At 40.3% G+C, this 13,983-nt stretch overlaps 1 protein-coding gene across 2 annotated transcripts in view; it reads left to right on the plus strand.

The window, feature by feature from the left end:
* The first annotated feature begins 340 nt into the window (after positions 1-340).
* LOC126404280 (SH3 domain-containing protein 19-like) overlaps positions 341-13,983 on the plus strand; it is a 42,690-nt gene continuing 29,047 nt past the window's right edge. Inside the window, exon 1 of one of the 2 annotated variants that reach the window (XM_050067408.1) lies at positions 341-808. In XM_050067408.1, the coding sequence (XP_049923365.1) occupies positions 718-808 (91 nt within the window). In that variant the 5' untranslated portion in view covers positions 341-717. The remainder of the gene's footprint in view (positions 809-13,983) is intronic. The other variant, XM_050067407.1, reaches the window with a different exon arrangement.

Consider the following 13,983-nt stretch of genomic DNA (forward strand, 5'->3'; position numbering starts at 1 on the left):
ATATTGCTTCATTGGCATCCTCCCATGACCCTCTACCACTGTGCCAAATTTCACATGGATTGACCAAGTCAGTGAGGAGAAAAACGTGGAACAGACACACAGAGTTTTCGTCATTATATAGTAAGATTATTTTCTCCCTGTATTTCACTTTACTACAGAAGCAGAGTTTTGAATGCAGGACTTTAAGTTGTAAAAATGTATTTTTAAATTCTGGTGTTGCAACTTTTACTCCTCCTTCAGCACAAACAGTAGCATGTGTTGTGTTAGCTAAGCTAATTGTTTTGCCCTCCATTTTTCCTCATGTTTCTTTTCTTTTCTTTTTTTTTCTCCAGTTGGTGACGTCACGCAGCCGCAGCGCGTGCAGCTCTGTATCTTGAGCTCGCGACCCGGCCGGGGGGGGGGGGGACAGGGAAGCTTGGAGAAACTCTTCAGCCGAAACCAAACACAACGACTTATTGTGTCCAACTAACAGCGGGGTTTGGACGGGTTAACGTCTCCGGAGCTTTCCGACACGAAGCCGGAGAGTTTGACCGAGGCTGGAAGTCCTCCCGGGCCCGGAAAGTTGACAGTGTTTGGGTGAACTTGTTGCTGTGGTGGATGTTAGCGACGACAAAACAGGAGGCGGAATAATGTCGGTGCCGCTGTCTCTGTTGTGACCCAGCTCCATTTTCTCCAGACAGACAGAAAAGTGAGGATAAAGACGCAAAGACAGGAGAAATGGCCGAAGCCCGGTCAGAGGAAGAGGAGGAAAACATGATGAGGGACACCCGGGAACAAGTGGTACGACGGCAGCCGAACAGCTCCGGAGGTAAAACAAACCCAAAATATGTCGCTTATATCTCCTGTTTAAAGCTGTTTGCACCTGACATCGATTCAGTTTAACTGCTGTGGGAAAAATAAGTTGTCACATGCTTAAACTGGAAATACAAACCCTGAACTGACGCTACAGAGGACCAGATATCAAAGGAGAAAGCCCCTTTAATATATCTTTAATATTCTTTATGTGTCACTGCAGCATTTTGTGCTAATACTGGTGAGTTTAAAGGTACTTCAAGTCCTCAGAGCTGCTTCAGGCCCCTCCACCTCTGTGATATTTGTAGTGTCCCTGTAAAATCTCTCATAGCACTGACACAGCTATTCCTACCGCTGTATGTACAGTAAACTGGACTGAAATACCAGTAACTTACTGGTTTAACATGCAAAAGATGAAGCTGTCATAAAGCCACAAAGCAGTATGCAGCAGAGAGTCTGCGCTGAAAAGCTTAAAAGATCCTGTGGGTTTGTATTTATTGTTTAAAAGTGCTGAATTTGTGTACAAGTTTTGTCAATAGTCGATCATCCTCCATGTTTTGGTATCTGATTAATCATTATAAGTATTTTTCAGAGCCTGACTATACTGGATTTTTACAGCCGATACTGGTCCTGCAGCTTTCTTGAGAGCTGCACAAACTGTTTATTTTAATTTATTTATTTAACCTTTATTGAACCAGGAAGTCCCATTGAGATTGGGATCTCATTTACAAGAGAGACCAGAGGCCCGTTCAATCAAGTATGCCACAATAAAGCCCACACCTGAAATAATTTGTTAATTTCAGCTGACACTTCTTCTGGCTCACATGCCTCCAGTGTTTCTCCAGTGCTGCTCAGCATTTTTTGACATGGGCCGCTAACCTACTGTAGCACCTGCTAACATGTGCTCACCTTTTTACTCTGATACGAGAGCCTAATTGACCTATGGCTAAGCCACGCCCCCCTCCACTCACTCGGACAATCTATCAACATTCAGTGACCGGCGCTATGGCAGGTGTCACAGTACACGGCATTTCGCAGGAGGCAATTGATNAGAAAAAGCTCATAAAACCGAACAAAACTGACTTTCTGTAATGCATTTCAATGGACGTCCAGGCAGAGAATGTCCCAGTGTATGGGAATGGCTATACGCAGTGATTGGCTCTTCGTGTTTGAGGGCGGGACTTAGCCATAGGTCAATTATCTGCAGAGGTCTCTTCCTTCCTAAACAAACAGACCAGGGGCCCGTACTACGAAGCAGGATTTGGAGTTAGCGAGGTAACTTGAGGGTTAACTCTGGGTTTTCAGTGCTACCAAGCTGGCTCTCTTTTTACCAAGATAAACCAGGTTGACTTCAGAGTATCAGATCCTAGCTTGTCAACACCCTGACCTCGGACTAATCAGATCACTGAAGAAAAAAGTATCCATGAACGAAGTCCGGCGTCCCCGGTAAAAAAAGAGTCACACGTTGTTGTAGGTCAGTAAAATAATTTCATTGTCTCAGGGCTCTATTTCCCATTGTTTTAAAACAGAGCTTCTAACAAACACAGAGGTCGTTGACACACTAAACACATGATTTTGATATTTTACATTCTGATTCCATCAATGCAGCTCAGAATATTGTACAGTGATGAGTGAGAGCTTTACAGTATGTAACAAATCTCTAGGGCTGTAGTCAACCAAAGAAAATCTTTGTCAACTAAAGTCGCACATAATCTTCAACTAATTGATTAGTCGTGGGAAAAAAAATCTGCACGTTATTTTTACTTCTGTGTTGGTGTGTCTGTGTCACTCTGCAGTTACACCTCCAAAACACTAGTTGGCGGTGGAGGACTGGGTTAAGTGCTTATAAAGTTTTGTACAAATCAAACTTTATTTATATAGTTGATTCAAACACACATTAAACACACATTAAACATGGCTTAATAGAGACAGTGTCAAACACATGTACGCAAACTGGCTTCACTATAAATCGCAGAACTGACAGACAAACACTTGTCTTTATCTGGACACATTTTCCCCACAAATACAACATGCTAATGTTATTAGCACAAGCCTATGGCATTTTACATTGTATAAATTAGCCTAGCAGCTAGCGATCTTTTCCTCTTCTCATATAAAGCCAGGGACAACAGCAACATGTAACAAAGGTAACGGCACATAATTAGGCTCCATTACAACTCACGAGGTTCACTGACTAAACAACTGTTTTACACTAAACACGTTTTCCTAACAAATACAACATGCTAACATTATTAGCGCCAGCCTATGGCATTTTACATGGTATACATTAGCCTAGCGATGAGTAGAGATTTCCTCTGCTCTTATGAAGCCAGGATAAATCCGAAGTATAAATCCCTGAAGGATAAATTACACACACATCTTAAGATACTGTTTTAGTGGAGGCTTTACTGTCTTCACAATTTATTGTTTCTTATCTGTGAAATAAAAGTAAATACAAGCTTCGTTTCCACTGAGGGAAATGGTTTCATCTTACAGAAACAGACAGGAGGTCTGCGTCACCGCGACGTTGAGCGTGAGGGTGGGCGAGTTCAACTTTCTGTCAACAACGGGGGTGTTTTGAAATCACCGATGCCGATGCATTCGTGCATAACCCAGAATGAGTAAAAACGAAGCAGCAGCCAGTCTTTTTCTGGCCTCAAAGCAGAAACAGGACTTGTTTCAGAAATGAAACTTCAGCCTCAGCTTTTTAAGAAGATTATCTACCTGAGGTTTAAAAGACGGAGCAAAGTACTAGTAACAACCTCTAACTTCTTTCCCCGAGCATCAGGAGCGCATTAGAAGCAAAAATGTCAAAAATCTCTGGTTCCAGCTGCTGGTTTTCTTTTATTTCCGTGACATACAGCTGAATATCTCCAGGTTTTGGAATATTGTTTGGACAAAACAAGCAATGTGAACATGTCAGCTTGAGGTTTGAGAGACTGTGTTGATTATTTTTTACTGTCCTCTTACATTTAATGCACCCTTATTGATAAAGAGAATATTTGAAGAATGACTGACTTTATGCATGCGGATGTATTCTTAAACAACTGATAAGAGATTCAAATTGCAGGCAGAACAGCTCTGTGTGAGTGTGGGTGTAACCAGCTTGAACCTCAAAGCCATAAATTCTTGTATCAACATGCCGACATGTCATCATTTGGGTCAAAGTTTACACATACGGGCATAAATACACAGAGTAATGGTGCAGGCCTGTGCCAAGACTCTGTCTCATTCAGGGAAACACAAGTTATAATTTAACGTGATTCTTCTTTGTACTCGTGTTTTTGTGTGTGAGAGTTAGAGGAGTGTATAATCCCACAGGAGCCTTTCAGACGATGCCCTCGCCTCAGCCCCTCCAGGCGAGGGCTGGGTTCATGTTTGGGGAAATTACGACACAAGTCTGAGCACTTTTTGAAGTGATACTGTGACACAGAGCACCCAGTCAAGACTTTGAACTGAAAGATCACATCCCTGAGCATAACCTGGATTATTTGCATTTGAGGTTATTTATTTTGAATAACCACATAATGCAGTATATAAGAGATGTTCTGCTGTCAGTACAGGGAGCCATGTTCACTGTAGACAGCCTTCTCTGCATGTAGTTTCTCCTTTGTGTTGAGTAAATAGCAGCAGCTCTGAGAGCAGAGACATGGCCCACATGATGCACACAGGAGCCTTTTATCTGGATAACATTTGGTTTCAGTTTGGGTTGAGCAATATATCAGTTATAATGTTTGTGGTTGGGGTTGGGCCAGTGTAAAAATAAAATCAACCCCTTTGATATTAGGCCAAATACTGACTTAACATGTGTTGCACCTGACTCAGCAGCCGCTCCTGAGTGGAACATAATGACACTGTGTCCTAACAGCAAACAAGCGTCAGACTATCAGGTGAGGGCTGGGCGATATAAAGATACATCGATGTATTTTCAAGCAAGATATAGCCTACATTTAGACACCATTTATATTGATATAGGGTCAGGTTGCGTCACATGAAGCATATCAGTGTTTATCTCTCCTTTATGTCACACCCTTTGCACAGCTCCACCCCCTCACTCACTCACAAGTTCTCCAGCAACACCTTTTAGAGTTGTCACCTGGCGTGCACCTCCCTTAGAAATGTAACTACACATTGCAGCGGCGCAGACCTCCTGTCTGTTTCTGTAAGCTGAAACCATTTCCCTCAGTGGAAACAAAACTTATATCTACTTTAATTTCACAGATAAGAAACAATAACTTGTGAAGACAGTAAAGCCTCCACAAAAATAGCATCTTAAGTCCTGGGAGTGATTTATCCTGGCTTCATGTGAGCAGAGGAAATCTCCGCTCATCTCTCGGCTATTTATACAATGTGAAATGCCATAGACTTGTGCTAATAACGTTAGCATGTTGTATTTGTGGGGGAAATGTGTCCAGATAAAGACAAGTGTTTGTCTGTGAATGCTGCGAGTTATAGTGAAGCTGATTTGTGTACTTGTGTTTGAAATTGTCTCTATTAAGCCACATTTAACGTGTTTAAAGTGTGTTTTGAATCAACTAAACTTTACAGCACTTCACAGAAACCCCGCCACCATCTAGTGTTCAGGAGGTGTAACTGTTGTGCAGCTGTGTATTTTCAAACAGGGACTAAAACCCCTGTCTTTGTATTTTATTTTGATCACAGTCAGTTTTTATAAAACTGCTAGTGGCATCTTAAACGTGGCTTTGACTTGTAACCGAACATGTTTCCTGTTTCGTAGAAAATGCCGAGATATATATCGCGTATCACCAGTCAGCCAGTAAATACCGAGATATGACTCTTTGTCCATATCACCTGTCCCCATATCAGGTCACATTATGTAACATTGGAGCTCTTTCCGCACTGAATCTGTTAAATATGCACTTCTGTTACGTCATTTAAACAAACCACATAGCTATCAGCTGTGGGCTCGAGATCAGACTGGAGACGTAACAGTTTTAACATGGGTGAGTGACCTACTTGCTGTCTTAATATGTTTGTACTTTTTAAATAGAAAACACGTTTTATATTGTGACACCAGATAGCTTAGCTTGTTATTTGCGATGGTTATTTAGCTTACCAGGAACTTTTCAGCTCCCCGTTGGTTTCTGTTGTGAAATTAGAAGATACCGTGTAGACATTTCCTCATTTCTATGTCACAAATCAGCCATCTTGGTCCATTGCAGCAGTGTCAAAGTGAGTGACAGGAATAAATAAAAACATGGGGAAAAAAAGGCAACGAGGAACTTGGTAAGAAATGTCCACGAAAATTGCAAAAAATGTCTAGAAGTTATTTTTTTTTAAAAATGCAAATGGAAAAAAGAAAAACAGCTAGGGAAAAACTATATTTAAAATTAGTATTATTATTATTTAATTATTAAATGATGTCACAAATTTTTTAAGCACCTTTCCAGGTCATTTCCTTTTTTTTTTTTTTTTTTGTTTAACTAATTTTCTTGTTTTTAATTTTTTTCTTTTTACCAATTTCTTGTCAAGTTTTTGGGTCTTTTCTGCTTTCATTGCTCGTTGCCCTATTTCCATGCATTTGAAAAAAATTAAGCCAATTAGTTTAGGTTTTAAAGGGTTAAACAGTTGATCAAAAAAAAGTTCCTTTATTGAATTTCCAGAAAATTTGCTATATCATAATTTATATTGCTTTGACTGATGTAAACTTCCATACATCAGGGTGGAGGATTTTTGCCCTATTGCCCACTCTTAACCAACACTGCACAAACAGGAAGTGATGGTCTTTATTATTTGGAATAAACTGAAGAAGTAGAAATAGGAAGTTATAATTCAATCGACAGGTGACAGTTGATGTGATGGGGAAGTGTGTTCCAGACACATCATTATATAAACACTAAAACATCACACTAAACAGTGAGTAAAGCCGGTGCCCTTGGTGGTAAAACTCCTTGGCCCTGTTTCAGACAGCAGGTTCAGTGAAAACTGAGTTAGTTTCCCCAGAGACGAGGGAAACTCTGGGTTTTAAGTTTCAGAGAGAGAGAGAGGTAACTTAAACTGTGAGTCAGTTACTGTGGTGACTGACTCTGTGAACCCAACCTGCTTGGTTTTCTTAGATGAACCCTGTAGTCCAGTCAACCTGTGTTTTGACCCTGGGAACACTGCAACAGTAATCATTCAAGATTTTTTGTGATCTCCTGGGACATCCAGAAATCATATTAAAATTATACCATTGTATTGTGTCACAGCATCACACAAAGAAGTGCATATCTCTGCTTCTGAACATGATATTTTCATAGAATTTACATCCAACATTAGTTTTTAGGGTGTTCTTTCACATAAAACCATCAGATATTACCTGTTCTGACTGTATATGTGCCATTAGAGGGTACCTGTACCCAAAATAACCTTTTTTTGAATCCAAACAGTCAGTAAAATTAGGTTATTAAGTATATAATCATTCCATTTCCTGCATAAATGTGTTTGTCCATGAAAACCATGATGCATAAACACTCTGAGACCTTTAAAGATTAACTTGAAACATACCTCGGCCTTTTCATTCTTTGGTTTAACTGTTGGTGCTGTTGAAGGTTTATCTCTGTGACTAAACTGCCACTTGAGGAGGGTTATTATGTTGGAATATCATCTAGAGATAAAAGAGTTTTCCATGATACCAATCTAGACTTTGCCACCTTGGGTGGTACCAGTTCGTAAAAATCACGAATAACCTGGACCCATAACACACGATCGCCACCAATTCCCCAGAATGATTTAGACGATAACAAACAGAAGTTTCTGCTATCGCCCTGTATGCGTTTCCTGTCCCATCTAAGACGTACATGTCTTCTTCTGGTACATCATCATGAGGCACAGAGTTTCATATTGCTTTTGCAATTTATTTAAATTCAAATAAATTGTTTTAAGTGAATGGAAAAAAATACGATCATGACAATGGGCGCGGTTACATGATGGCCTCTCATTCGGAAATAAATAAATCTGAATGAAATCATGCGGAATTAAAGTCTTTCCAGGTAGTTTACGTGAGAAATATTCATTCCCAATGAGAGTTTACACTGGAGATCAGTTTAATTACCTTTACTTGGGTCCACGCAAGGTTTGGGGCAGGGAAGGTTTCTGATTGGATAGGGGGCGGGGCGAATGTTAAGTGTTTACGTCTACCGGGAGAAAACACTGCAGTCCTCGCTCCGGATAACAAGATGCTTGACGCCGCCGTTCTTAGTGCCTTTTTCAGGCTTGTTTTGCTTATATTCTTGAAGCAGCAGTACGACAACAACCTTGTTCTGCTAATGCTTCGTCTGTTGAGGAGGAGAAGGGAGGTAGAAGACCGTGCTGTGGCGAATGGAAACCGGTGAGTGCAACGAGTCCGACTGCTCTATCTCAGCCCGTTGCGCGCGCTATATACGTCATCGCGCCAGAAGGGCAAGGAAACGAGCATGCGCAGAAAGACCGGAATGAACTTAAAGAGGAATGAGTGTATACAAGTGCAAGAAATTCTTTCATTCGGAATTAGAAACGGAATATTCCAACCCCTTACTTCGGAATTAATTTTCAGTCGCATTGGCCATTTTCATTCTGAATTAGGTGTTTACAAGATCACTTTTAATAGGAATGAACTTTCATTCCGAATGAAAAGGGAATTAAACTGTCAATGTAAACGCACTCAATGAGTTGCTATGGTGAACTGCAGTATCGGACTGCACACAAGCATAACACAGACTGAACATTTGCCAACTCAGGTTAGCTAGCTCAACTCCGAGTTCAGGGTTACACTAAGAGTTTGACCCTGTTTTCTGAAACAGCCCCCTGTTTTCAGCTGTTGTCAAACAACAACAAAGAAATCCACCTGTCAGTGTTGTTAATTCATCAGCTACTGCTCATACATGAGGACGGAGGCTTAAACATGCAGATCTGGGAGCATGTGCTGCTCAGTCAGCTGTTGTTGTGAAATAAAACTCGAGCATATGATCATGACACACTGAGGTCACCGAGTTTTCATCTGGTGTCTTTTAAATATGTTTTTTTTTTTTTCACGTGTTAAGGAGTGCAACAACAGTTTCCAGCATGCAGGAGATGTTGTTGGAAATCATGGAAAACCTTTGGAGGCACAACGTTAACTCGCACACTGCAGAGCAACTGTGTTTGTGTTTGCTTGTGTGCAGCGTTCCAGCGCTGTGGTTCTGCTCTGCATTTAAAGTCAATCTGTGATTAATTCTTCTGGCATCTCAAGTTTGTTGTTTCCACACTGTTTGTCTTCAGCCGCTCCCCGACCTTTGGGAAATGAAGCTCAATCAAAACACCATCTTGAGTCAAACTGCAGCTCTATTTTCATATTTACAAGATAAAGTGAACAGCAGAGAAGATGTCAACAGTCTCAGATTTAAAATAAGAAGAAAAGAGGTTGGAACTAGTTGAATTTTTGACGAAGTTGTAGGTGAACGTCATCCGCTAATAGATTTCATCAGGCCATCAAATGTTTCCAGACCGCTTCAAAAAGATTTGAGACTTTATTTCTACACTGCATCTTCTATTATTCTCACACATAATGTTTATACTTCAAACTGTGAACCCTGCACAAGTGCACAGCTCTTTCCTTTTAAAAAATGATATATGGTGCACATTTCTTCATATTTTTACTGTCAATTTTCCTGTTTTATTCACTTTTTTTCCCTTTTGCAGTTCTTGCTTTTCATCTTTTTTATTTTCCCTGACTGTGATTGTTGTACTAAAACTAGTCATGCGATTAAAAAAAATTAATCTAATTAATAACATGCGCTGTGATTAATTAATCTAAATTTATCACATACATCAATCTTTGCAGTGAAAGTATTTAAAATTTTTATTCAAATGAATTTTGGCAGACCACCAAAACCATTTTTTATGGGAGTTAGTTAGTCACAGGTGGACCTACTCAGTTTGCCTTTAATCACCTGCTTGAGTGCGGCTTGATGAGGCTGGCTGCTTGCGCTAGCATCACAGGCTGTGCTAGCTCGGACCTCCAGGTTCGCTGCTAAATGCTTTGCGTTGAGGTGATATTTCAGGCTTGAAGTTCTCCAATGGTATTAAAATTCCTCACTGCAGAAACTGTAGAGGACAGTGCTCCTATCAGCAGTTCCATGTGGTGTGTTTTAAATGTATTTGTTTGAGTCAGGGGGCCAAGCAGCGTCGTCCCATCTGCCACCATCCTATGACAAAGCCACTGTGGTCTCCAATGACACATCAGGTCAAAGGGCACCACTGAACACGATTAATCGGTGTTAATTTTTTTAACACGTTATTTTTTTCCTGTCAAGATAAGTCAAGTCAAAGTTTATTTATAAAGCACATTTAAAAACAACCTCAGTTGACCAAATGGCTGTGCAGTTATTAAGATACAATATAAATAATCAAGCACAAATACAGTAATAAATAAAACAGTAATAAGAAATTTAGAATAGTAATTTAGAAAGTAAGTAAGTTTGATGACCTAAGTGCCCTGGTAGTAGTGTGAGGCTGAACAAGCTCCGATAAATAAGATGGTGCCAAACCATTTAAACATTTAAAAACAATTAATAAAACTTTGAACTGGATCCTAAAATTAACAGGCAGCCAGTGCAAAGATGCAAGGACTGGACTAATGTGATCACGCTTTTTCTTTCCAGTCAGCAGGCGGGCGGCTGCATTTTGGACTATCTGTAAACGACGCAGTGCTGACTGGTCGAGACCAACGAACAAAGAATTACAGTAGTCTAAGTGTGATGTAACAAAGGTATGGATAACTCTCTCAAAATAATTTCTGGGGAGATATGCCTTTACTTTTGTTAATAGTCTCAACTGAAAAAAGCTTGTTTTGACCATAGAGCTTCTTTGTTTGTCAAATCTGTAAAATCACTGTCTAAAATAAAACCAAGCTTCCTTGCAAAAGGATGACAGTGAGACTTAAGGGTCCCAATGGCACTGTCATAGCCATCCAAGAGGTTTTGATGGCCAAATAAAATGATCTCAGTTTCATTTTTGTTCAAGGAGAGAAAGTTTACTTCCATCCAGGACCGGATGTCATTGAGGCAGTCTAATAAAACCTGGACAGAGGCTTGATCATTTGTTTTTAACGGCAGATAGATTTGTACATCATCTGCAAAGCAATGAAACGAGACATTGTGCTTTCTAAAAATAGATCCCAAAGGTAGCATGTATATTGAAACAAGGAGAGGGCCCAGAATGGAACCCTGAGGCAACCCACAGCTCAGGGGGGAAATGGCCGAAGAATACTGGCCCAGCTGGACAGAAAAGCTTCTATCTGAGAGGTAGGATCGAAACCACCTCAGAACAGTACCCCTAATGCCCACACAAGTCTGTGATTAATTAATCAAAAAGAATGTGTTATTTTGACAGCCCTATTTAAAAAAGCAAGGAAAAAAACCTACTTGTCAATAACCCTGATTAATCCATTATTCGTTTAAGCAATTTTTTAAGCCAAAATGCTGCTTTTTTTTGTTGTTGTAGGAGATAATAAACTCATATCTGTAGGTGATAAAATGTTGGCCGGAAAAATAAAGCGATGCGATGTTACTGCTTTGGGTTTTAGAGAACTGTGATGGCCAATTTTTATTATTACTCATCATTTTATAGACACATCAGCAATGAAAGTAGTACTAAGTTGCATCCCTGGTTGTGTACCTGTCCAGCTGATGAATCTAAGTCTAATATTCACTCTCTTTTAGCTCTGTTTTAGTGAGTTAACATCTAAATGCTAAATGATGTTCACAAGTTAGTCTTTAACGGGTAGTGCACAGTGGATTTACGTACGTTTTTTGGTGAAAAGAGCTGCGTGAGTCTGGAAATTAGTTTGATGAGAGCAGTGAAGAGTGAACCAGAACAGTTAAACTGCGAGCTGTAGTTGAAAATGCTAAAAGCTTCGCAGAGTTTGGTGATAACTCTCTTCTCCATGGGTTCATCACTACAGACAACACCTTTCACATCCATGTGCTCATTAGTTCCATTGTCCATATAAAGGTCTTTATTAAAGCAGCTGAAGTTTCCTTGAGTTAACATTAAATCCCTTCTTCCAATCTCTAACTTGTAACCTCCGACCCTGCCATGTCAAACACAAAAGCCAACAGATGACGAGTGCCGGATAAAATTTGCTGCGGTGTGCATCTTTGCGTGTTTGAACGCAGCCCCAGCACAAAGCTGAGCCAGCCTGCAGCAGCAGGACAAACATCTGGAAGTGTTAAAACTCCTGATGACTGCAGCAGAATCCCACAGCAGCCAATCACAGCCTCACTTCCTGGGTGCTCTTTGCCAATCAGGAAGCTGGCCAGAACAGATGGGCGGTCCTATTAGAGTTATAGAGACAGAGGGAGAGTTTGGGGTAAGAGAAGAAGACAGAAAAGAGACTTTTTTTATGCGTTTTTAAAACGGAATACAAAGAAAGCAGTCTTTTCTTTTTGGAGAATATTTTACAAACGTGTCATTGTTTAGTTTCTCTGGACGCCACAGGAAGTCAAGCTGACCTGATTATCAGTTTGGGGTGTGAGGAGAAGAAGAGCAAAGGAGGTAGGGGATGGTGAAACGCACACATGTTTAGAAACAGTTCAGCTCTACGCCAGAGAGAAAGAAACTACTTTTGTCTTTTCATTCAGGTTCTGAGGTTCAGCTGAGGACACGTCAGTCCACAAGATTTTTACTTTGTCTTTCTTATTGTCGCTACTCACTGTGACGTTTCTAAAGATCACCTGTCAATCAGAGTCGACAAAGACTTTGACATCCTTTTCCCTTGAATTCCTCTTTGGATGTAGGTCCTGTTGGTGGCGCCATTTTTGGTGTGTGCTCAGTTCTTCTTCTGTCTAAAACGCGTCACTTCCTGTGCGGTAGAGTCTTGCTTTTCATTGCAGAACCAAACTTTGGTTTTGGAATTTTAACATAATTTTAACCTCTTTTTCAGGATATCTGTAGATATCTAAAAAGTCTTAAAATATCTTAAATACAGTTTTATGAATATAAGGCCTCAAAAGTCATTAGTCTTAAATTTAAAATTGTCAATCTGTCTTTATTACCACAACAGTTGACCTAATTTTATCTGTCACTTTGTACTTGCACCTGTCTAATAGTCTAAAGTTGTAAAATATGAAAAAATCTGACCAAGCATTAAATTCCTAAACTTTATGATACTTGATGCTGTGGAGTCGGACACAGAAAACAAGTTTGGATGCACAGGCGTATAGTTTCTTTGCATATGACGTCCAGATGAAGGATGGGCAACTTAATGCCTGGTTCTCACTTCACGATATCAGCCCAATCATAGCGTGACGCAGCGTCGTACAGTGTTGGCTCGGATCGTGAACGACAATGAGTGTCGTACGTGATAATCCATTGTTTCATCTCGTGTAGTGTGTCATAGTAGACGACAACCGACGCCACGTTGGGACGCCTCAAGACGTTCCAACAGACAGTCTAGCATGTTTGATTTTCTTTTTGTTGTACACGACTGCTTCCGTCACAGCCGTCACTTTGACCAGTAGGAACACAGAGAGATTTGCTGCCGTAGACAACTGTATGAGAACAGCAGCCCAGGGTTTTTGATATTTCCTGTAGGGATGTTAGCACACAGAGTAAGAAGGGAAAATAATGGTGTGAAACAGCAGAGGCACTTTGTCAACCTGCTGAGTACTGCCATTAGCATCAAGCTAGCAAACAATGTTCTTTCTTCATAATGGAGGATATAAAGGAATAAAACTAAAAAATAGAGGCGGGGCTTTTACTCACCACAACTGCAGAGGCTACCAGCTTCATTTAATCCCTCTGTATTTTTATATATTTACTTTTAACGTGCTCCCGTTGCCTTGATAAAGTTAATGCATTGCGCTGTCATTTCAAACTCATCACTTCCTGTATCTGTTTTACATTAAAAGCCCCTTATAACCTCGGCTGAGAGAATCCCTTCATTTTCTAAACAGACTTTTTGCAGCCATCTGGTGGCACTTTTTACAACATTTCGGCTGGCACATGAACAGACACAGTGACTGAAATAATAGTAATAATAGTAAGAATAGTAAGAATAGCACAAGAATAACCTGATGACATCACACATGTCGTGAAAGACAACCGGGGATGATTGGTGTGGACTGTTGTGCAGTCTGTTGGCCAAGTCACAGCACAATTATATGACTCCACAGTCACCTAATGTGACATGGTGACTGTTGAAACAGACAAAAATGTTGTGCGGTGTGAACC

The sequence above is a fragment of the Epinephelus moara genome, chromosome 17, assembly GCF_006386435.1.
Source record: "Epinephelus moara isolate mb chromosome 17, YSFRI_EMoa_1.0, whole genome shotgun sequence".
Taxonomy (NCBI): Eukaryota; Metazoa; Chordata; class Actinopteri; order Perciformes; family Serranidae; genus Epinephelus; species Epinephelus moara.